At 46.3% G+C, this 26,199-nt stretch overlaps 1 protein-coding gene across 1 annotated transcript; it reads left to right on the top strand.

The window, feature by feature from the left end:
• Positions 1-192: 192 nt before the first annotated feature.
• Positions 193-25,980, top strand: fam189a2 (family with sequence similarity 189 member A2). The gene is made up of 11 exons (XM_079271133.1): positions 193-660; positions 4,984-5,040; positions 13,334-13,444; positions 18,140-18,259; positions 19,451-19,558; positions 20,524-20,657; positions 20,780-20,915; positions 22,548-22,614; positions 23,546-23,800; positions 24,558-24,907; positions 25,228-25,980. Exons 1-11 carry the CDS (start codon positions 373-375, stop codon positions 25,534-25,536), a joined length of 1,935 nt encoding a protein of 644 aa, XP_079127259.1. The 5' UTR covers positions 193-372; the 3' UTR covers positions 25,537-25,980.
• Positions 25,981-26,199: the final 219 nt, after the last annotated feature.

Genomic DNA, 26,199 nt, shown 5'->3' with positions numbered 1-26,199 from the left:
CCCCCCCCATGCATGTTAAACAAATGTGAACGACTGTATTTTCAATGCTATGCCAGCGTTCAACTGTACACTTTATTTCCGAGTGGTATATTTAGGTAAGACACCCAGGCCTGTTTACATGGTACACATGGCCCGCTCTGCCCCTCCCCCGTCCTGGCTTTTCTCAACCCGCTGCCAAAATATGTGAAAGTCAATCCGAGCCCTGTCGGCTCGGCCAGCGTGTTATTTTAAAACTGGACAGGGGCACCGAGCAGCTCCACCGGACTCGCGAGGATCCACCCTGTAATCCGTGAAAACGACGCTTCTTTCAAAGAGAAACCCGAGCGAGGGATTCTGTGCTCTTTTTTCATCCCGCCCCGTCGAGCCTTTCAGATGTCGCTACCGGTGGTGCTGCCGGGGTCTTGCTGTCCGGTCATCGGGGCTCCGACGCTCGCCGAGCAGCCTTACCGAAACCGACCGCGTGGCTTGTCCGCCTCTTCGCGGATCACCGGCGGCAGCGGCGGCGGTTCTCGGCTGCTGCTGCCCGGGCGGCCGCTGCTCTCGCTGGGCTTGTTGCAGGTGCTGCTCGGCGGCTCCATGGTGGCGCTGTGCTTCGGAGCTCTGTCCCTCAGCAACTCGCCCCCTATACGGAACTCCTGTCCCTTCTGGGCGGGCTCCTCGGTGAGTTAGCCACGGGCTCGCGTATCACTCGTCGGTGTGCATGGCGTTTCATGTTTTACGTTCAACCGTGACTCTTAACTTTCGTCGCAGTCGCTTGCTAAGAGCTCAACATAAGCTATATGTATATAACATAATGTATATAATATAACACGTTATATTATATATGTATACAATATAACACGTGTGTCACTGTTTATTTATTTATATCTAGATATAAATAAATAAACAGTGACACACGTGTTATATTTACCTTTTCAAAACGGAAAACCACCACTATATAATGATGTAATAACGCCAAAGCATATGACTGTTTTCCATGAATTCCATTAAAACTGTGACTCAGTCTGGTATTAATATGAAACTGAATCTGCGCAGTTCTCGGGCTCCTGACTGCTGTGAAGATGACTGTCAGATCAACAACCACCAGCAGTGGGACAGTCTGATAGGCTGTACCAGCAGATTGTTCAAACTTATTTGGACGAGTAAACAAAGCCACATATTTATAAAATGACATCACAGTTTACAGACCGGCTTCGACTATGACCTACTGGGCTTTCACTGTTTACTGTTAGTAGTTAGTAACACAAAGTTGTTTTTCTGTGGGATGAGGGCAACAGTCCAGGTGCTCCTGCTTTCATTTTGGCCTCCAGCTAAAGTGATGCAGGTAGTCTGGATGAACTGAGACTTTACAACTTGCAGTCTGACTTGTAGGCTGCTGAGAGAGACTTGAGACTTGACTTGCCTAGACTGATGTACAACTTGCCTTGACAGGACTTGTTGGTTTGACTTCTTTGAATGTGAATGTCATTTTATCATTCAGAGACCCGGAAGACATGCAGCTTGACTTACTAGACTTGGTGCTTAACTTGGAGATAGACTCTGCACTCGACGCAGCTACCATGAAATGAACAATACAGATAAAGAAGGTGCTGAATGGAATAATCGTCGAAAGGATTCAAAGCTGTGCTCGTTTTCTTTTTCATTGCAAACTCCTCAACAAAACATGATGGCTGCCTTTACATTCATATTTTTACTCAATAAAGGCTGGTTTGTAATATTTTGCAATTAAAAAAAACATTTTTGTTGACATTGTCATTACATCCTGAAAGCAGTGTTGCTGACTTGGCGACTGTCTTGCTAGATTCAACATTTCTTTGGAGCTGGTGCTGCTAGCTGCTTTTATTGGAACAGAGTTGGCAACACTGGGCTGGGTTGCCAGGTTGGATCATTTTTTAAATGTAACGTAATCTTGTTCATTTTTCAAGATTACCAATCCTGCCTTTAAGCAAGATGGGAATGCGGGACAGGTGTGCATGATTTCACTTTTGATGGAACTGAGCCAGCATTTTCCTCTTACTCCCAGTCTATATTCAAAGCTAGGTTTAACACACCATGGAAACACAGCGGGACGATGGCAAACAAAGCTCATTCCAGCTCAAAACACTGGACTATTCCTTTGAGTGGCTAAACTGTCAACCCTTTTTGATCACTGGTTGAATTATATGACATTATATCCAGTGAGTGTTGCTGTTAAAATCCCCCCCTCCCAGTGTCCCACCGGCTCGTCTTCCACTCACACATCGTCTCATTCTAGCTGCACCTCCAGCCTTTACATTCCCTCACCTCCTGCAGCAGATCTCCTCTTGGCTCGTATTATATATATCCATCAATTCAAAGCTATTTACGGACAAAGCCTATCCGCTCCAGCTCTGCAGCCTCTGCAGCAACATTCCTGTGTTTCACGCCGGGTGTTACACAGTATAGAATGCGTATTGTGTTACAGTACGGCAGTGATGTAGTAGTTCAGTATGCTTGGCGGCAGCCGAACACGGAAGGTGGTGGACTGTATTATAGCGGAGGGAGGAGGGAGCTGTGGATGTGTAGAATGGTGGAAAATACAAAATGGAAGACTAAGAAAACAACGTAATTTGCAGAACTTAACATGATAGATTACAAAACAAAAAAGGAAGAAATAATATTGTAATAACATCTTCCAGTTACTGTACGTTAAATGAGAAAATGTAAGTGGGAATCTTTTAAATATGGTAACCACATGAGTCTATACAGAGGATCTTAACTTTCGGACAGGTTGGTCTTTCGATTTTTGCAGAACGGATAACTTATGATGTATTTATTATTTATTAGAGTTTGTTATGTCTCCAGTAGGATTTTGTTATGGAGTCTAGAGCGTTGAATCAATGTGATGCAGGTTGAAATGGGGTCATAGAAACAAATAGTTTCTTTTTATTTTGTGGTGAAAATGTCTTGCTTGTATGCCTGTGATATGAGTGTTCTTCCGACTTTATCAATTTCGATTAAAAATGGTTGGATAATGGAGAAAGTGGACATGCTTGTCTTGTCTCCCGCTGCATTGTGAAGCGCTGAGAGGTGTGATTGTTGCTTATTAACTGATGAAGATGGTGAGTTGTAAAGAGTTTTCATCCATGAAATGAACGACTCCCCACAAACACATTCTTTGAGGGTTATGAAAAGAAATGTCCGGTTGACTTTATCAAAGACCTTGTTTGCATCCAGTGGTGGAATTATGGTGTTGAAGTGTTTTCTCTGGGATAAAGTGATGAGGTAGAATAGAGGCCACGTGTTGGAGGATGAGTCCTTATGAACTCTGGTTGGTCTGGATGGATTGATAAAGATCTGTGCTTCATTAATGTTTTTTAGGTCACAGTTAATCAGGCGTATAGGTCTATAGCTGGAGGTGTGTAGCTCATAGAAATAGAATAGTAATAGAAAAAACATTCCCATTTAAATCAGTGTAGCAGGACGGTCAGAGCAGCGGGCATTTTTATGTGGACTGTTGCCATTGCGACCGTTGTCGCGGGCTAACCTCTCTATATATTAAACCAACTTTGGGCAAGTCGTGGACTCACTGAGGTGAAGTTTTGCAGTAAAGACTGAAACAAACAGTGGAGTAATGTTGCGACGCATAGAGAACCAGAGTAAATGAGTACAACTTAATGCTTCCTCCGCACACTGGGTAGCTATCAGTAACAGGTGACACGTTGTTAGAGAAGAAGGCTTTCCTGAGTTCCTCTGAGGTTGCTGGTATGATGAAGAAAAAACTTAATCTATCCATTTTGTTTTTCAGTTTTAGACGTTCAGATCTGTTTCCTGTAGAAGACAGAAACTAGGGTTCATTCAAGCAAGATTGTAGCGAATGGTGACTTCAGTTTTTATGCAGAGCTCTGATCTCATGAGGCAGGAAACGGCCTGAAAGGCTCGAGGAAGACACCAAAGGAAATCTGGCCAATTTATGGTACCGACCCCTATTTACGACCATTGTCCCACATTCCAGGAAATGGCCCTTTGAACTCAAAATGACGAAAGGAACAACTGTGGTACAAAAGAGTTCAATTCATATGATCAACCAGCTGAGAATCCCTCATATGTCGAGGGGGATTCCCAGGGGAAACACAGCATAGAGAATAGGACCTGCTACCAAAAGTGAGTCGAATCTGCTGCATTTGAACCAGTGAACCACGATATCCTCCTTTCCTTAAAGTACACTTGGTGCTCTCTTACATTGCATGGCTTCTCCTATCACTCCGTTGCCAATGAAACCCAGCTATTTGATGTTGATGCTTGCCTGATCTCGCAGAGGATGTCCAACTCCCACTCATTCTCAACCTGGACAAGACATAATTTGTGGTCCTGTCCACTCTTGACAACACCGTGGGGGTGCCAACTCGGAAGGCGAGGAAACCTGGAGTGACCCTGTATGTCAAACTGTTGTTCTCTGCAAGGAGTAGCCCTCTCCTGTTGATTCCTCTATTTCACGATCAGGATCTGCAACAAGATATTGATTTCGGAAGTGTTTTGGTTTCTGTTTGTTTCTGCTTCGGTCGAATGCAGGTACACAGTGGGCAGAAGAGGCGGAAGGCATTCGGCAAAATGCAATCTCGTAACCAAACCAGCTATCGTCTGACGATGATTTAGCTTTTTTTATTGTTTTAAAATTGCCATGTGAAACAATCTGGTCGTCTCTCGACTCCAACTACAGTCTCGCATCTCAAGTTGCAAATCGGAAAAGTAAACAACAAGCAGGGCATGGAGAAGAAAGTCCTGGCACGGATACCCGCCGGCTAAACCGGAACCCCAGAGATGTAGCCCCTCCTACCCAGGGGCTTATCCGTCGCCAGACTGATAACCAATGGGTTGTGGGATTGTACAGTGATAGACTGAACTCCATGGACTCTTGTATTACAGTGTGTTAGATATGTGCATGGGTGTTTGTTTGTTTTATTCTGTGTTGTATATTTGTTTTGTTGCACCACACGAAAATGAATGTTCTCCGTTTGTTTCCAGGTCATACTGTCAGGCATCGTAGGCCTCACAACATGGAGAAGGCCCATGCTGTTACTGGTGAGCTTTGGTCTTGGTTTCCTTCTGTAAAGCAATGATTGCATGATAGTGTGTTGCTGTTGAATTTGAATCAAATCACCCAGGGATGTCCAACCATGTTCCATGGAGAGCATACCCGTCTGGAGGTTTCCAGAGCTCCATCCACTGATGGTAGAGGTGGAGAAGTCATCAGGGAAATTACCTGCTGAGGTGATCAGGGGAAACGAAAACAATGCCGACTGTTGGCTCTCTGTCGCACATGATTGGACAAATCAGATGTAGACTGAGAAAAGACAGATATGGAGAAGTGTGCGGAAATAGGTTTTTCTTCTAAATACTTTGAAATCTGAACAGCCGGAACACGAAATAAACGGTGAACGGAGAAAAGGTGGCAGCATATACCGAGCTCAGAAAAACATACTCCGGAAGGAAAAAATGCTAATCAACAAGCAGAGATTGAGTCATAGTGAAGTCAATCACGACACCTGTGGTTACCACGGTGTTTAATGATACAATAAACAGTGGTTCAGGAGCTGCTTTGTGAGTAATCCAATGCTGCGCTTCCTGTGACTGCTTCACAATAAAAGCCACCTCGTTGTTCTCCCCAGTTCTTTTCATTTGAAGCAGCAGCAACAGGACATGTCAGGTTAGCATTAGCAGCAACTTAATCCGGCCCTGATATGACTGTAGCAGAGCGAACCGAGTGGGACTGATTTATACATTATGACTGGCCCACTGTACATTATCCCTTGCATATTATGAATTATTCCCAGATGGATAGAGCTATTTGTTATGTGTGGAGGATGTGTGTGTGTGTGTTGCTGTCCTGGGTGCTGAAACGCAGGGCAGGAGATCGATAGACAGACTGTCTCAACAAAGCGGACCATTTCTTTCTTCCACGCTTAATGGGTCGTCACAAGTCAGTGTGAAGGAATTCACACAGACTTGTGTCCTCGAGCATTTCCAGTTAAGCCAGAATGTAATCAAGTATTCAGAGCACGGAGAGAGCTCATTGATGGCCCGCGGTTGTGTAAGGTGAAGCTGGTGGTGTGAGAGAATGAGACAGTGTACCTTTGACTTGAGACTATTTTGTCAGACGGGTGGAGACAGCTATTTATAAGTCGGTGTGTGTCCTCCTGTCCTTGAACCATAGACTGTAGTCCCTGGGAGTGGACAAAGTCAACCTGACGTCACCCATTGGTTTGTGGACGACTGTTTTTAAGCTTTGAGTTATCATTTTGGCCAAATCCATCTTGTTTGGGGGTTATTTCTACTCTATCATTCGGTAACTATCATGATAACTTACTCCGTCAGCTTATCTTTAAACTCCACAAGGTCAATAAATCAGAAATCAGTATTTCACAAGGATCACTTTATTCTGAAAGATAATGTAACAAATGTGCAAAACTTAATTATGTCTGCCTCCCATTGCAGATTTGAGAGAATCATTCATAAATTCTCAATATATCTAGCGCTCTGAGAGTGCGAGTTCTTATGTGGGTGCTCTTATTAATACCGTACTTTTCGGACTATAAGCCGCTACTTTTTACCCCACGCTTTGAGGCGCTTATAGTCCGGTGTGCTTTATATACGGATTTTTCCGTAGCTTTTCTCCGCCACAACAACTGCAACTTCCGGTTCCGGTCTAACACAACATTTCCTAGCTCCCGACACAGAACAGTTGCTACCAGCAACCCCTCTGCTACCAGCTGTTACTGACAGGGTCGCTACAATATGGATGAAGTACCTTTGACCTACCTCTCACGAGGACTGTTAACAAAAAAGGTTGAACGGCAAGATGCTTTTAACAGTACATGTCCGACTCACTTTACGGCCAATGGGGAAATGCTAACCGCGATTAGCATTAGTGAATATATAATATATCTTTGTACATCTTTTCATGCAGACATACTTGCATTACAGACTAAGGTCTCTCACGGCTACCAAACGAAAAGCAATGAGGCAATAACTGTTGTTGCTCATAGCTCTGAATAGCTGTTGTGCTAACAGCAACTGGCCAAGCCAGTTAGCCGTAAATGCTATTCAGAGCTATGAGCAGAGAAGATCAGCTTTTTCTCAAGTCTGCCAGTGGATCCTAACAGCGCGGAACCAACAATCATCAGATATCCAGCAAACACAATCAATACAGAAGACGTCATCCTATACTCATAGACTGGATCGTTACACATGTTCCATTCCTTATGGATCATACAGCCACACCTGTAGTCACGCTTCACATCATTCAAATCTGAACTCTTCTTGCAATCGCTCAAAGAGTGCACAAAAATGACACTTTTATGGCAGACCAGGTGTGCCATTCTCGAACATATGTTCCTTTAAGTTGTTTGACTAGTGTGCTTAAATTGAAAGTTACGAATGTAACTACGGGTCTATGAATCCTGGATGACCGCCAGAGGCAGTGCTTAACAGTGGATATCTTCCGTCGCGCGCATGCGCAGGTCGAATATTTATATCAACAAAGTCACGTGTGACCTCGGATGACCCCCGTCGTCTATAAGTTCCGGTGTCATCCTGAGCTCAGTCCTATGGAATCTTCTCGCGAGTTCACGGGATTCCGAGTGACCAAGAACTCTGGCGGTCATCCAGGATTCATAGAACCGTAGTTACATTCGTAACTTTCGTTCTATTTCATCCTTACTGACCGCCAGAGGCAGTGCTTAACACTGGATGACTTATACCAAAAGAGTCACGAGGAAGCACAGTAACTACCCCTTATAGCTCCGGCAGAGAAAATTGGCCAAGAACCCTCCCCAGTGGGTGAGGGTTGGCAACGTTAACTCTGTAGTGTTTGGTGAATGTGCTCGGTGATGCCCATGAGGCCGCCGCACATATATCCCCCACAGGCACACCACTCAGGCCTACCCTCGGTGTGGAGACACTCTTGGTAGTGACCCTTCACCCCGGATGGCCGAGCGCAGCTGCTCGCCTTGTATGTATCGGCAATGGCCTCCACTATCCAGTAGGACAGGTGCTGTTTCTTCTTTTTTTTTAAAGGAGCACAGCCCTTCTTAGGCTCACCATAACTGACTATGCAGGCGGTGGCTTCCACATAAGTTCTGAGGGCCCACACTGGGCACAGCAGCCTTGACCTCTCCTCTCCCGATGGGGGAGGGGGGGTCAACTTTGCCAGCTGGATAGGCCGGTTTATATGTGAACGTATCCACCCCCTTGGGAGAAACACTGCCTTAGGCCAGAAAGTGACACCCAAGCCATCTGAGTTCCACCTCAGACATGATTCTTCCACTGATAGGGCATGCAGCTCGCCCCCACATTGAGCTGAATTGACAGCAAGGAGAAAACCGTCTTGCGGATAGCCATCTCGGCTCCGCCTGTGCCAGGGGTTCAAAAGGAGACAAGCATAAGGTGTCCAGTACCAAGGGTAGGTCCCATGCAGGGGAGACCGGCCCTTATCCAGGAGGGACTGTAGAAACTCAGTACAGCAGGCACGGGGCGCTGTACTGGGACCATGTTCTGAGCCGCACACCAGTCGGAGAACAGCTTCCACCTGTTTCTTGTACTGCAGGCAGGTAGACCGCGCACTGGCATTCAGAATAGTCCGTCAGACTGGTTCTATGCAGCCACTCAGCATCCGGTCGGGCCCTCCCGTGACCCCTAATTGAAGGCGGCAGGGATTGGAATGCCAAATCCGACCCTCTAGTTGCGACAGGAGATCCCTCCTGTCGGGGAAGAACTCTGACAAGCTCATAGCAAAAGCAGAGGGATGGTGGAAAGGCATAAGAAGATCCTCTGGCCACGTGTGAGCCAGGGCATCTTGACCCAGAGGGCTGGTCCTCTCCGTCAGGGAGACCCAGTGGGGGCAGTGGGTCGACACGTCTGGATGCAGCCGCCACTCTCACGGTGGAGGCTTGTAACGGAACAGGAAAACCACAACCGTGTTCCATTCTCCTGGTGGGTACATTGCCCCCAGGCTGGTCAGGCGAGGGGCCTCCCAAGTCAGAAGGCCATGGTGATCCCCATAGCAACTTCTGCAGATCTGGTGCCCCATCGATAGTTCATGGGAAATCACAGCAGAGGTGCTGTCCACCGGACAAGCACATGCTTCCCCTTCAAACATGGAAGGAAGTGCTCGAGCGCTAGCTCTAGAACCTGGACCTGCGGTCTTTCAGCAGACAACTGCCCCCAGGCTGTCCTGTTCTGTCACACTGCACCCCGCCTTGAGAGGCAGGTATCTGTTGTGACAATCTCCTGGTGGAATGGAACCGAGCCCCTGCGGCTCGGTTCCTGGGACACTGTTCGCCAGATATGCACTCCCTCCATGGGGATAGTGAATAGGCACTGTTTCGATAATATTATTGCCCTGTATCTGTGCGACTTGGCATCCAAGTGAAGGCTGTTCAGCCATCCGCACTGGGGCGACAGACAGGCCCTCATAGGGCCACACTAATGAAGGTTATGCTCTGAGAAGGGCTCAGGTAGCTCCTCTCCATGTTCACCTTGAGGCCCACCAGGCCACGTGAGAGAAGGCGAGCAGTATCCTGTGGCGCCTGAAGCCGGGACGGCGCCTAGGTCAGCCAGTCGTCTAAGTACGGCAGTATGTTCACGGGGAAAGGACAGCAGTAACACACTGTGAACACCCATGGGGAGACGGGAGAGTCCGAATGGAAGCACCCAGGACTGAAAGTTGTGGTGATGCACCATGGGAACAGGCGTCGATAGACGTGAACCACTCTCCCTTGGAAATCCGCTGATGGGAGAAAGAACCCCGACAGCCGGCCTGGAGACATCTCCTGGCACCCCTGCCGGGGGGGACGGGGACATAAGTAGGGTTGTATAGGTAGCGGTCCGGCCTCTCAGCAGGACGCCGAGGCCTGTTGCGGCTACTAGGGTAAGCTGGAGGCTGAGAAAACGGCCTTGTGGGCCAAAAGTGGGACCCCTAGGTCTGGGGGTGCAGGCATGTCCCTGCAAAGACCAGAGAACTGCTGCCTGGTCTGGCTAGCTCTAACAGTCCGCTGAAGCGCCTGTACACCAGCTGACTCGAACAGCTCACCAGGTTCCACTGGGACAGTATGGAGGGTCCTCCTACATGTCTCAGATAGGGGTGACTGCGCCAGCCAAACCTGGCGGCGAGTCTGAACCAGGGTGGACATCATACATCCACGTTCCCTCGATATGAGCGCAAACGCCTGCAATGAAGCATCACTGAGCAGAAGCGTCGAAGTAGCCCGCTGCAGAGAATCTGCGAGGGAAAGCATGAGGTGGGAGAGGGAGTTGTCGATACGGTGCACAGCGCTGCTGTGTCATAAGCCCTGGATAGCAGGTCATCTTTGACCCGACATTGGGTCGAGGGCACCTGGCATCGGGCCTCAGAGTCTCCTCAGGGGAAACTGATGGACGCCATAGTCCATCAGCGTAACTGGCTGGCATACGTGCAAGGCCAGATTTGCCACCTCCTGCATGGTCTGATGTAAGGCGGGAGAGAGCCCTGGTGTCTCCACCATGCACGCAACTCCCTCAGATATTCCTCGGAGGGAGGAACAGAAAAGGTGGTGAGGGCGGGAAGGTGCCTGAAGAAGGCACTCACAGGTGGATGTTCCAGCTGCTGTGTATGCCCGGCGTGCAAGCGCCATACAAATGACCAGGGTAGGTTGGGCTGGATTCAGCTACCCTGACAGGGGGAGGTAGACCTCCCGCATCAGGTGTTCCACTTCGGCTAGCCTAGCAGACCTTACTGCTCAAGGCGTGATGCCGCAGGTCCTGCCTGGGTTCTCCCTGCTAGGGCAAGAGGTCAGGGCCGTCCTCCGGCTGAAGAGGAGCTATACAGGTCCTACAGCCGGGAGAGTTTAACATGGCCGCGATTCTGGTGGAACCCTTGTCCCACTAGTTTATGCGGAATTCCAAATCAGTCCGAGCAGGAGCGCTCTGCTGAATGTTGAGAGAACAGGCAGGGGGCAGTCAGTGGCGAGTGATCCTTCGGACACTCTTCCCTTGGCCAGCCGCTGCGGATATTGGTGACCCACCAGTTAGCCTGAGCGAGAGCACTCTGCTACTGTGGAAACAGGTCAGGCAAAGTCCTTATAGTGAGAGGGGCGAGGACACTCTCTAAGCTCACTCTCTTCACTAAGATAGTTGCTGCAGATATTAGTGTCCCCCCAGTTAGCTTGAGCGAGAGCACTCTGCTACCGTAAAAAACGGACAAAAAAGAACACAGTCTGTACAGTGAGAGGGGAGCGAGGACACTCTTCACTAAGATAGTTGCTGCCGATATTGGTGTCCCACCAGTTAGCTTGAGCGAGAGCACTCTGCTACCGTAAAAAACGGACAAAAAAGAACACAGTCCGTACAGTGAGAGGGGAGCGAGGACACTCTTCACTAAGATAGTTGCTGCCGATATTGGTGTCCCACCAGTCCCACTCGACAGCCGTAATGCGTAAAAACCATCAATGGGCACAACCTCAATGTTGATTTAGTATAACTAGCATTCACCGAGTTAGCCTGAGCGAGCACATTCCGCTAACTGTGATCGTTGTAATGCTACAAAGTTGATGGCCACAGCCCCAGTACCAGCTTTGTTTAGCTAGTTTCCCACTGAGTTAACCTGAGCGGGGACTCTCTGTTAACTGTGACAGCTGTAAGGATACAAAGTTGATGGCCACAGCCCCAGTATCAGCTTTGTTTAGCTAGTTTCCCACTGAGTTAACCTGAGCGAGGACGCTCTGTTAACTGTGACAGCCGTAAGGATACAAAGTTGATGGCTACAGCCCCAGTATCAGCTTTGTTTAGCTAGTTTCCCACTGAGTTAACCTGAGCGAGGACGCTCTGTTAACTGTGAAGGCCGTAATGTTTACAAAGTTGATGGACGCAGTCCCAGCTAGCATCCAAGTTAGCCTGAGTGAAGACACTGCTAACTGCGAATTACGTCAGATGTAACGATTAAATCTCCATGTACACAACGCCAATGCGGATCTAGTGTCTCACAAAGTTTGCCTGAGCAGGAACACTCTGCTAACTGTGATAGCCGTAACACTGTGAAGGGCGGGCCGACAGCGTAATTCTACGCTCTCGTTAGCGCGCCACTCGATTAATTAGAGCGGAAGCGCTCTGCCAACCGTGGAACAAACAACTGTTATAGAAAACAATGTTAATCGATCTTACCGATTGCTGTCATCACGACTTAGCTGGCCCTTATCAGACTGGTGACGACCGATGATAGGGGCGTCCACCAGTCCGGGGCTCGATGTCCGAACGGCGAACACACCGTTCCCTCCGAAGAGGGACAGCTCGTCGCAGCCTTTGGAGGGCGAGAGAACCGCAACTCCGACCGGTAGTCACAAGGCTACAGCGACGAGCTCTAATATGTCTTGATCGTAGACACATCCTTGTTTATGCTACCATGGTAGCTAACCTGCGTCGCGAGAAGAAAAAAAGGACTGAGCTCAGGATGACACCGGAACTTATAGACGACGGGGGTCATCCGAGGTCACACGTGACTTTGTTGATATAAATATTTGACCTGCGCATGCGCGCGACGGAAGATATCCAGTGTTAAGCACTGCCTCTGGCGGTCAGTAAGGATGAAATAGAACTTCAGGCAAATCAGTGACGTCACTGAATATCACCGTGTACTCTGCGCGGCGTTACGCCAGACTCAGCTTGTGCTTATTTAAGACATGTAAATGTGCGCAATGCCGTGTCTTCACCTGGGAAAGTGTTTCACAAGACATGGCTCGAGAAAGACCAGGATCCCTCACTGTACTTTTAACTTGACGCCGATCTCTACCAGTGGAGTGGACGGGCCCCGGATGTTTTCCAATGCTCCTGGCCCCGGCAGCCCAGAAACCTCACCAAACAAAAAAGAAATTTACTTTAAAATTGTGTCTTTAGAACTTTTTGTGGCTTGTGAATATTTGGGAAAACCACTAACCACAGTGGCTGATATGGAGAAAAAAGTGAATTTCAAGCTTAAGATATACTGAAGAGTTTCACATGGATTCTTTCAGATGTTTCAGACAATGTATACTCATGAACGTTTGCATCAAAGTCCTGGAGATGTTTTGTTAAAAAAGTTTAATGTTAAAATAGACATGTGAACATTCCTTCTTCTGCAAAAATGCCCGATTTCAGTTTGACTATGTCCAGATCGAAGGTCATTTCACCTCTCTCACTGTCATGTCACCGTCTCTCACCATGTGTTCTCATCATGTTTATTCAATCTATTTCTACAGAATATGTCCACAGGGGTCAAACACACGTGTCCAAACCACAATAATCCATGTTCCCTTCCTTTTTCATCCCCCCCCCCTCTCTCTCTCTCTCCCCGCCCCTCCATCTCCAGGTCAATGTCTTTGTCCTGCTGTCTTTGGTGTGTGTGCTCCTTAACCTGGCTGGATTCATCCTGTGCTGCCAGGGAGCCCAGCTGGTGTCCAGTATGACCAGCTGCCAACTGGTGAGGCTGTTACCCGTTTTGTGTCTTGTCTGGTTTTGTAGATTTCCTGCATCCTCCCTCCTTCACGGCGTATCTGCTTCACTCTGTTCCTCCTGTGGAGAGTCAATGGGATCATCCTTCCTGGTGTGATGTATTCCATGTTGAACCAGTTCACTGAGGCCGATGCAGAAGTGTCTTAAAACGTGCATTCTCCACTGACCAGCAGGGGCGACTCCTCTGGTTGCAAAAATAAGTCTTATATAGAAGTCTATGAGAAAGGCCCTAATCCCAAAGGCCCTAGTCCAGAACTCGAGGCTTCAAAACGCCAGTCCACAAACCAATGGGTGACGTCACGATGACCACGTCCACTTCTTATATACAGTCTGTTTTTCAACCTGGACCCTGTTTTCCTAGGTTTTTGTGACTAATGGAGACAATCATTTTTTCTCTCTTCCCTCCCAAACAAAGAGTTGAATCCCACTCGACTGTCCCTTCCCGCCTCCCAGTCAAGATGGCGGCGAAATAATAACAAAAACTGATATTTATTTCTCTTGTAACTTCAGTGGATTATAACATATCGGGGTATGGAATAAATCCGTAGATACCTCGGTTCAAAATGAGATCAAACTTTTCTATTGTTGTCAGTTTTTAAAGCCACGACGAAGAACAAAATGTGGCCTGCAACAGACGGCTCAGGCTGTATATTTCGTCTTCCTTGAACACACAGTATCACTACGTCTGCAGTGTGTCATTGGGCGCATTGCACAGCGTCACTCTTGGCTTTGACCTGTGTTAGATCCTGGGGTACTTCTGGCCCGATACGGGGCTACTTACTGACTCAGCTCTCTATTAAAAGATTGTCGAGCTGGTGTTCTTGCGAGGGAACTCGTCTGGCTCTGCTAACTGCCGTTACTCCCGACGTCTACCCTGCTTCCTCCGGTCTGAGTGCACTCGGCCGAGAGGCCACCCTGGCCCTGGGCGCTCCTACCAGTCGTGTCGGTTATGGCAGCTTCCCTCTTCTGGATCCGTGCTCTTGGTAAATGCCAGGTTAGGTTTTAACGGCTACGATTACTTCTAAAACCGTAAGGGATTGTTAAGTGGATTCGGTCTTCTTGGATAACCTTACAGAACTCAGTTGTTAGACATACAATGGATTTAACTTTTTACTGCCACGAGGAACTTTTACTACTTAAGCAAATAAATGCACTTGAGAAATTTACTTTAAATTTAAATTAGATTATACTCATTAGTTTATAGATGCCGAGACGGCCCGGTGGGAGCTGGATTTCAATGGTGTGATGAAAAGGTTCTTTTGGAGTTGTTAGGAGCGAAGGTCTGGCCAGACCCTCGGTCCTCCTGCTCCCGCAGCGGAGTCCGTTCAACGGTCCTCAAGGCTCAGTACAAAGTCTTTCTAGGACTGCCGCGTTCCTCTGTTGTTCAGTTGTTAAAGTCGAGCAGTGGGGAGAGGAAAATCTCCGTCTTTCAATCTTTGTCCACGAACAGCGGTCTTCTTTTCGTGAACAGAGACAAAGTCCTCGAATACTTCAGTTGCAATCGTCCGTATCTTCTTCTCAGAGCGTCTGGACGGCTCGTGTAGAAATCCCGTCTTGCTGTTTGCAAGTTACTTCTTTTATAACACTTTTGGGCTGCCTCTCCCGTCTCTCCCCCCTCTTCCCCAACACGTCCTCCCTCAGCCCATGATTAACATAACATCATTGATTTGGTGCATGTGCTTTGAAAAGTACCAAACTTTTGTTTGTGTATGCATGAGGAAATCACCCCAACTTCCCTGTCTGGGCGCTTACTTAATCAAGCTCTGCGCGTGTCTGGGTGTTCAACATCTGTTGTACTTCCCCTTTTCCTACACTCACATTTATAACACAGATTAGTTATAATAATCACAGTTACAGTTGTTAATCATTTTACTTAGTAGACATTTGCTTATAAAATGATTATTGATCTCATCCTTCATCATTATTGTGCTTTGTGTCTTTTCTTCTCAACCACCGTTATTTCTCCATCCCTTGAAGCCAACACCCTGCTTACTTCCTCTTTCTCCGTACTTTCTACACTCAGACTGCACTATACTCAGATACACATATTATTATTATTATCAGGTTTACATTTGTTAAAATCACTTTACATTTGTTATGTAATACACGCTTGCTTTAAAATGATTATTAGATTTCATCCGTTAAACTATAATTATACGCTTTATGTCCCTTTAGCCTAATTTACATGCCGAACATGTATTCCCTCATTTAATGCAGCTTCCCTGGGATATCAACTATTTTTGACACCTGGTAACACGAGATCTTTGCAGATCGGGCTGCAGGGAATGTGATGAGTCTTGTTCTCCGGGCCAGAGCTCCTCCGTGTGACCTTTTGACTCTTCCTGCTGTTGTGTTGTCTTTCCTTCCTCCCTCTGCCAGGCCTCCACTGCCCTCTCTGTCACCGTCACTCTGGTCTCCACACATCTTTTTGTCGGTCTTCATGTTTTTTCTTTTCATGTTTCATGCAACCGCAAGAGCCTTTGTTAGAGGATTAGAGGAAGGGGAAAAAGCTCCTGCCGTTGATGTGCCAGTGAATTATATACCGGTAGTTCATTGTAGTTAAATACCACTAATGTCAACCTTCTGTTTGCATTCTCCTCTACATCTACCGGCCTTGAAGCAGGAAGGAAGTGGAGGTAACACCTCCAACTCCATTTGATTGGCTGCCTGGGCCCAAGTGTGACATTGACGAACGGTGGGACTCCGCGCCTTGCGCTGAAAAGTTTTAAAATGACGATGTCATATAGCATATACATAGTTCCATATTTTATATTTTATATTTTAGACGGCACGTCTTTCTTTCCCTTCTTTCTTTCTATCCTTCCTTCCTTCCTTCCATATCACACCTGAATCTTTCCAAAGTGTGATTTGTTCATAATTTCAGCAGATGCGGTTAGCCTAGCTTAGCATAAGGACCAGTGGCGGCTGGTGGATTTGTTTTTGGGTAGGGCCATCCAATCAATTTCAGCAAATAGTATAATTCAATGCCAACCAAAAAAAAGGTATCAAAAACGCATTAGTACTTTGCAGTTACATTGTTATCATTTATTCCAACACTGACATAATAAGGACATCTTATTCATACAATTCAGTATATTCATATATATATATATCATATAATAATAATATTCAGTATAATATGATATATAAATACCATATAATCATAAATATACATTATAAATATCATGAATATATTAGAATAAAATATAAATATCATGTATAGTCGAATAGAACAAGTATATTTGAAGATGCCCCTATGAACCTTGTTTGTTGGAGAAACACCCAATCAATGCGGTGAGGAAACCGGCATGTTTTTATGACAGTTATTTGTAAAGGAACTTTGCTCTTCTGAGTGGCAAACCTCTCAATGACCTTCTTATTGAAGTCAAGCATGTCCCTGACAAGTTCCTTCTCCATGGAGAGCATAGCCAGAGCATTAAAACGCTCTTGTACGTTACCGTTAGCATTGAGTGGGTGGAAATGTCCGTTGTCTCGTCTGCTTGAATGGCGATAAAATCAGCGTTCTTTACTTCCTCCAGAATGTAATCCCTTACAACCGACAGCATGCAGTCCAACAGCTCATTTTGTACAGTCTTCGACGTCCCTTTAAAAATGCTGGCTGTCTCCAGGTGCTCCTCCAGCACACCGTCGAGGGACGCAACTAAATCCACCAGTCCCTTGAACACGCCAGGGTTGTCCGAGGAGTCAGTCTCGTCATGCCCACGCAAAGCCAACTCAAAAGCCCCACAAAACTTGACACAATCAATTATTTTTGATAAAATGTTTTTATCCACCTCCTCGTTGTGTTTCTTTACCGCAAGCCGGTGACCGCTGTCCAGCTGGGTAGCGAGAACACACGAGATGAGAACTAGACATGGGCACTCCGGGAGAAAAAGACTTCCGGGAGGGCCATTCTCATCTGGCCCTCCCGGAAGTCTTTTTTAGGGCGCTGATTGGCTAAATTGTAAGTCACTCATTTATTTCTTTAATCAGTGATTGGCTAAGCTGCTTATTAGACCCGTCTTCCTTGGGCCAAATCGATCTGGCCCCAGCACGTGCACGCGCAGTAGAGACGTGCACGGGGACAGCTGAGAGGTGCACCAGCGGAGAGGACAAGCAGGAAAAGCATTTATTTTTTGCAGATATCCTATTTTACAAATATTACTGGCCATATTACATAGCTCAAAAACACAAATATTGACAATTTGTATAATTTATTAATATTATTAAAAAAAATAAAAATTATAATATTATTATTATTATATATTTTTTGTGGCTCAAGGTGGGTGGGGCCAGGCCCCGTGGCCTTCTATTGGCTGGGCGCCACTGATAAGGACTGTAAACAGGGGAGAAAAAATATCATTAAAGGTTAGGGGGGGGGGGCACCATAATATTTAGGATTCAGCCTCTCGGGACCACAAACATCCACAGCAAGGGTCCTGATATATTCTTGTCACCGTCAGTACATCGGTTATTAGAATGTGTCGAATCCCTTCTTACATACAGTCTGTGGTTGTAGGTAGCTGCTTGATTTAGCTGCTTAGCATACTACTTATTATTTAAGCTGTATATGAAGAAGAGACCTTGATCTTTCTGAAATTCAGAAATCAACCCTGTGTGTGTGTGTGTGTGTGTGTGTGTGTGTGTGTGTGTGTTGTTTCAGAGTGAGGCTGGAGATGTGTGTTACTGCTGCTCCCTCTCCCCCAGCTCCAAATGTCCCGAAGAGAAGCTGCTGGAGCTCCACCCCGCCCACTCCTGCGGCACCATGAGGGTCCTGCTCAAGGTGCACACCTCCATACAATCACTGCTGTGTTCACTGGGAGCCCACCACTAAACGGTTGTTCTTTATGCTGATTCAAACACACATTCTCTTTGGCAAAGGTGTCTGATCCGAATAGTTAATTACATGTAAAGCGTTATTCCATAGTCGCTCTTGTGGATGAAAGTGGCAGGAGATTGTGGTCTATCGTCAGTCCAAGACCCAAAAATGGTGCTGCCTCATTTGGATGTCTGTTCTTCTCTGTAATTAACCACAAAAGATTTCATCAGGAGTAAGAAAACAGAAAGCAGCACACAAATTGTCCTCAATTCGTATAAGCTGTGTGAAGATTTCCAAGGTTACTGTAGAATTCTATGTGATTCAATATTAAATACATGAATACATAATAAATACATAGAAATAGCTACAAAATAAATCCTGAAATGAATAAATAATAAATAATAGATATATAGATATACTGTAAATACATAAGCCACAGTTCAATTGGTAAATGGGTCATTATTTCAGGATGTGTGGTCTGAATCTGTGAGATGACCACGCTCCATTCTTGTGAATACAACAAAAGAGCTGAGAAATAAATGGCATTATGAAGTTAAAGTCTCTTTAAATACATAGAAGCAGTCCTTTGCAAAACTTCCTTTTTACAAAATAAATAAAAACCTTTTTATTTATACATGTATTGATCAAAGTATATTGACTCATTTATATATCTACATATATATAGTTTATTTCAGGATTTTTATTAATGGCCAGATTTATTTATTTATGTGTTTGATATTGAGTGAAATGGCATTCCTTCTTTTATACGATAGAAAATCAAAAGGGTTTTGCCTCGTGCCTATATACACACACACACACACACAATACATAATGTATATTTCTTATGATGTGACATCTTCTTCCACCTACTCAGCTCGTGCTTGTTTTGTGGAGCGACCAAATGTTGGTTTATGCTCAGTGTGGTGACGTTGAGCCGGACACAGGGCCGGATTTTCAAACGTCTCTGATTAATGTAGCGTCTGAGATGATATAACCTCCTGCAAAGAAATCAACACCCCTCCTGCCTTGTTTGATAAAACCCTCGTCCATTTCTGCACCGTGCACGCTGCACTGGGTGCAGTACAACCCTTGGTCTGTTTTCTGACTGTGCACAACGGATAAAATAGTTCTATCTGTGTCTCCCTTGTCTCCCAGAAAGTCTTGTTTGCGCTGTGCGCTCTGAACGCTCTGACCACAGTCGTGTGCCTCATGGCGGCTGCCCTGAGATACCTGCAGATCTTCACCGCGAGAGCACAGTGCCTGGTATGATCACACACCACAGTATAGTGTTGGGCCATTAACTACAACGGGTCGGTGTGGCAGCCTCCTGCTTGGGAATATCCAAATCAGGGCTGTCACGATATCACATTTCCACTGCACAAAATAATTCACAATAATAATATTATCGTGAGAAAAAAATGCTGTCAGTCAAATTCATCTCTCTGAGCCCCGGGCGTTTCTCGCTCCTGTCACGTTTTTCTCTCTGCAGCCTTGATTTTCACTGTGATATTTAAGTCCTGCGCCTCTCTGGAAACAGCACAAACATGTCTTTAGTGCAGAATTACACAGTTATCATGCCATAAATCATAAAAACTAAAAACAAAAACAATGGAATCTATCTATACAACATTTTGGTAAGTGTCCACAAGTGTTACCAATGTTGAAAAGAAAGCTCTATGTGCTCTATGGGCTATGTACATTGAACTATTTACATTTACAGCCTCTCTTCAATGCACTGTGTAAACAGCCTGCAGTTCAGTCACAGTTTCACGGAATGTTTGTCACGTGACTCTTGGTCTCAGCCAAAGCAATCCTCACTTCCTGGTTACACTGAGGAGCTCAGTGTAGGTTTTTCACAGGAATTATTTACCGTTATTATGTTCAAAAATGAAATGGTTTGATCTCACTATGTGGAGCTGGGGTGCACAGACATTAGAGTGGTATTGATCCTCTCGTCTCGCTCTCCAAAAGAAAAGCAAATTTACAATTTACAAAATGATTCCTTCAACACCAGCAATGATTAGCGACTTTGCGTCCTCAGCTGTCTTCGGTGTTCCCTCCTCACATCTTAAATATTGAGTTTATCATTTTTTGATTTGTAATTATCATTATTTGTGTTGTTATTATTATCAATGAATGTAATTCTGTGTGCTCCTAAAAAAGGTCTCAAAGAGTCTTACGTTACCAAGCATGATGTGTGATGTCACGTGTCCCCTGCTCTGTGATAGGACGAGCACAGGGCCGCTGTCGAGGAAAGGGAGGAACCCGCTCAGGTGCCAGACCCGGATGAGTTTGTGGCCCCAGCCCCGCCCCCATCCTACTTCTCCACTTTCTACTCGTACACGCCATGCCTGGCTCGCCGGTAACAGCAGCCCCCCCCCCCACACGCACACACACACACACTTTCATCTTTATTCCTGTTGTTAGTGTCGATGTGTCACACACACGATGGACTCGCTCTCTAGTTTGACTTGTGTGTTTCAGGATCCTCGGGGACAGCGTAATCCCTCTCCCTCATATCTACGGGGCTCGAATCAAAGGGGTGGAGGTCTTCTGTCCGCTAGACCCCCCGCCTCCGTACGAGGTCGTCGCTGGCAGCTCCATCGATGCGGTCACACAGGTACACTCCAAACACAAAAGATTAAAGGGACAGTTCACTCCAAAATAGAAAAGAATTTCCTGAGAAATGTGTTTGAATACATTTTGGAGATATCGGCCGTAGAGATGTCTGCCTTCTCTTGAATATAATGGGATTATAAATCACTCGGCTTGTGGTGCTCAACGGCAATATCTCGATCCAGAAATTGCCCCCTCTGTGTAAGCTTTATGTATCTGTAAAAGAAACCAGCCATCAGTATGTCACCACAGGACCGCTGATTGGTCCGTGCTCAGTGGACACAAACTTACTTACACATACTTGAAGCCTGACGAGAGAGAGACACAGAGAGAGCGAGAGAGAGAGAGAGCCCTCCTCAAAGTCACCAACGACCTCCTCCTCTCCTCAGACGCTGGTCACCTCAACATTCTCATCCTCGTTGACCTCACTGCAGCTTTCGACACCATCAACCACAACATCCTTCTCTCCCGCCTCGAATCCTCCCTCAACATCACCGGAACTGCTCTCTCCTGAATTAAATCATATCTCACAAACAGACAACAGTTCATCACCATCAACAACTGCACCTCCTCCACTGCTCCTCTGTCTCAAGGCGTCCCCCAGGGTTCGGTGCTTGGTCCTCTTCTGTTCATCCTCTACTTGCTCCCTCTTCATAATATCATACGTCAACATGGTCTCCACTTCCACTGCTACGCCGATGCTGTCCAGCTCTACATCTCCACAAAGGCCATCACCACTGCTACTCACTCCACTCTCACCAACTGCCTCACGTACATGAAATCAACTTCCTCAAACTCAACTGCGATAAATCTGACATGATCATCATCGGTCCCACATCCCTCACTAAAACCGGTCACAACTTCTGCCTCACCATCGACAACTCCACTCTGTCTCCTGCCCCACACATCCGCAACCTCGGAGTCATGTTCGACAGCAACCTCTCCTTCAAACAAATCACCAGAACTGCCTTTTTCTCCGCCCATCACTCACCTCATCTGCTGCTGAAACTTTGATCCACGCCCTCATCACCTCCAGAATCGACTACTGCAACAGCATTCTTCACGGCACATCATCCAAAATCATAAATAAACTCCAGTACATCCAGAACTCTGCTGCTCGCCTGCTCACCCACTCCCACTCCCATGATCACATCACCCCTGTTCTCCAGAATCTCCACTGTCTCCCCGTCCCACAACGGATCCAATACGAAATCCTTCTCCTCACTCATAAAGCCCTCCACAATCAGGCCCCCTCAGGCCCCCTCAGGCCCCCTCCTACCTCACCGACATGCTTCACCACCACACTCCATCCCATCGGCTCCGCTCCTCCAACTTCCTGTCCCTTCCACTCAGGACCAAGCACCGGACATGGGGCGACAGAGCCTTCTCCATAGCTGCCCCCTCCCTCTGGAACTCTCTCCTCAAACACATCCGAGACTGCACCGATCTTTCCATATTCAAATCACAAATCAAAACCCACCTGTTCAAAACTGCTTTTAATTAATATTGTGTGTTTTAGAATTTTAGTGTATGTTTTTTTTTGAATATGATGATTTTAATGTAACGTGTCTTTGAGTATTCTGAAAAGCGCTCTCTAAATAAAATGTATTATTATTATTAACATTGTTTATTTCAGGAGGCAGAGATCGCTCTGAGGGAGTTGACGACGAACCCGACTCCACCAGGAGCATCATCTGTTCCAGGTAGGGGGGGGGGGGGGCTGACTGGCTGATCTCTGAACATAACACTCAGACAACTGCCCTGTGTATCTTTGTACTGCCCTCTGGATCAAAACGCTGAGATAGTGGTGGCCCGGTGTCATTTTAATAACTCTCAGGCTGTTTCGCTTGTGGAATCAAACTCTATGTAGACATATTTTGCTGTTTTTAAATAATTTTTTGTTTTTCTATTTCCGTTGCTTCCACTTCTCTAAAGGTTTATTTGTGTCAGGGCTTCATTCTCTGTGTGGAAGTGCAGCGGAGCTCTACTGTATGTTTGTGTGTGTGTGTGTGTGTGTGTGTGTGCTAGTGCCACAGTGTGTTTTCCTGGCTAAGGTTTACCTCAGTGTCTACGTTTACATGCACACTCATATTTCACTATTATTCCAAATATGCCAATATTTCGTATTTGATGTAGTTCATGTAAACAGCATATTCCGTTTGGATATATTCAATAAGGGCTTTGTTCTGAATGGAGCGCTGTACGAATATATGGATTTGCAGATTCTGGCAGTGACGGTAACATTTGTCTGTGACCTTTTAGATTGTGTGCAGATTGCAGCTTTAATAGCTTTTATCTGACTTTGTCTGCTCCCCTGATGATTCTGGGTGATGTTGTCCTTCACTCATCTGATACCGTCAGCTGCTGGGAGAGGTCATGTGATCCCTGCCACATTTGTCACACTCTATGTAAAGCAGGCTTCCTCATGTGTGTGTATCAGACACACTTTTACTGTATTTCTTAATCATGAAATAAAAAAATTTTTTCAATGAATTTGGAAAGAAATAGTTTCATCACCGTGCAGTTACTCTATAAGTATCTATGGATCTGATTTGTTTCTTCAGAGCATCCACCCATCTTCTGTGACAACTGCCTTTTGTTCTAATAGCACCTCCTGTCTGTGTTCGGTCTTAGACGGGAGTCTGCAAATGGTATCGGCATCACCAGGCACCAAGCCCCAGATCCTGCCTCCTCCTCCCCCTTCCCCACCCCCTCCTCTTCTTCCTCCTCCTCCTCCTTCTCCTCCTCCTCTTCTTCTTCTTCTTCTTCTTCCTCCTCCTCCTTCTCCTCATCAGCAGCAGCAGCCCTCTCCAGCACTGACCCCCCGGAGGAAGGCGAGAATCCAGCGCTCCAACAGTGACCCAGTATTGATGGACCTCACTGCTAAAGGTTGGCTTGTCCCCCCCCCCCCATGTGGAATTCTGTCATCTTTGGAAGTTGCACCACCGATCAGCGTGAGATGATTTGCTACATACACAGTGATCCAGACTAAATTCAACAGATCTTTACTGTCCCTTTGGAGGACTTACTCTATGGTCCATCAACACTCTATGGTCACCCTTAGAGGTTTATTCAGTGCAGGCTCTAAAAGCCATCCAACCACTTTCAAATCAACAGTAGGGCTGCATAGTAGACTATAGCTGATAGTACAATTATGTATTGATTATTTTTAAACGAATAACCGGTTATAAATCGCACGATTACCCAATGCCTCTTATTTAGCTAATAATATTTACCTTTCTTGAAGTTGTTTTGCTTTTGCTCAAAATAAAGACGATAAAGATTAACACAAAAATACGTCTTTTATTGAACTTTTGTGCTGATACAACAGTGGTCAGTGTGTGTAATGGCACTGCGATCTGAGGCAGCACTCCAATCAGATGCTGCAGATTTATCAACATACTGTTTGTTTGTGTCCCGCAACCAGGGATTCAATGAACTGAATGAGCAACTTTTCATTCAGTAAATACAAACAGATATACTCTAAGAATCACTTATGTTAATTAGATCAGCGCAGACTGACGCTTGCACCACTAACGCTCTGTTTCACACTTCAAGCACTGTTTGCGAATGTAGTTCGATATACCGATAACAGGGATTGTTGGAGAACCTGAACCATCTTCTTCCCCTCTGCTGTCCGCCGCAGTGCTGAGCAGCAGCGACGCTCCCCCCGCCCCGTCTCCTCAGACCACAGATTCCTCCACCCAGACCTCCCAGCCCACGCTGGCCGCCTGCGCCCAGGGCCAGGTCATGCTGCGACGGGGCACCAACAACAGCAGCGGCGGCAGGATGCCCCGTCGGCCCCGGCCCGCCTCCATGGTGGACTACCAGAGCTACCGGCACACGCAGCAGCTGGTCAGGAAGATCCTGGAGCAGCCGGCCGCCCAGGGCCTGGCCCCCGAGGTCCAGGAGCTGGTTGACAGCATACGGAATGTCCTGCAGTCGGACCAGGAGCACATGGAGGAGGCTGTGCGCTGTGCCAGCTACATAGAACAGGTAGGAGTTCATACAGAAACACGTGTCAGTCAAAACTACACATACAAACATCTGATATGCAAAAATCTTTCAACCATTTGATGGGTAAAGTACAAAAATTCTAGTAAGCTAAAAGGATGTTTCTTATAAAGAACCAGCAACATGTTTCCATTGGTCCGTCATTTTAAAAAACGCTCAGTAATTTCCCAAAACATCTGGTCACTGTAGTTTTTATCAAACGTTACTCCAACAGGAGCATAACACAAACTATTTACAGAAATGATATGTTTTGTTCTGTTGATATTACGAGGTGTCCTGAACAGTTTCCCGTTGGCTTTCAGGTGTTCACTGATTCACAGATGTGTCCCAGACAGCCTAAACCGCCCCAGCAGCCAGCGGCCAGTCACTCCCAGACTTTTCCTCGCCCCCCGAGGAGGAGGAGGAGGCCCGGTCTGCTGCACCTGCAGAGCTGCGGGGACCTCAGCACCTTCACTTGCGAGTCCGTGGAGCAACGAGGAAGCCGCGGAAGAGCGGGGTCGAGGGCGGGCTCGAGAGGGGGTTCGGGGGCGGGGTCATGGACAGGGTCCCGCCTGGATCACCATGAACGCCCACACAGTCTGATCGCAGTCTTTAGAGAGACAGTGCTTTGAGGGACAGTCAATTGTGGAAAAAAAACCCTGTTGAATGGCAACACAGCTGGATGCTGCCTTATCTGTTGATGAACTTTGAGAGAAAGCTGTTTTAATCCAACAACTAAAGAGGATCTGACAATGTATGTGTGATGTGTGCAGATGAGTTTGTATGAGTGTACTTTGTTTTTTTCTTGACAATTTATTGGTGAAATACAGAAAATATGGGCAAAAATACCTTGTATCAAAACATAGTACCCAGCATTCAATGTGTTGTTTGCTATGAGACATTTTGACATTGTAATAAGTTTGCATTTGTTCCCGTCAACTCAATACAACTCAATTATTTTATATGAGTCATAGTGTTATTGAATGGTCCGATTGCATTGGCTTCTATATTTTCAGATATTGATAAAATAGTAATTTTTTTTGAGTCTATGTTAATAAACTGAACCCTTATCTGTTTATCAGTTACTTCGGTTTGTACTTACACCAGTGAGCTTTGCATCTTTAATTTACGACGAGGAACTTTCATTTTCTTTGTTGATTTTGGCGGCTCCTGAGGACAAAAGCGGTCGTGTTTCCGAGCACCAGAGTCCCTTTGGAAAACCTCTCATGTAACTGCAGCAGGTGTCTGACAGTCTGCACCGCACAGCCCTGGGTCTGGCTCTCCCGTGCCTCCCT

Source organism: Melanostigma gelatinosum (assembly GCF_949748355.1).
Source record: "Melanostigma gelatinosum genome assembly, chromosome: 6".
Taxonomy (NCBI): domain Eukaryota; kingdom Metazoa; phylum Chordata; class Actinopteri; order Perciformes; family Zoarcidae; genus Melanostigma; species Melanostigma gelatinosum.
Note: the sequence above shows the minus strand (reverse complement) of the source record. Positions and strands in the feature narration are given on the sequence as shown.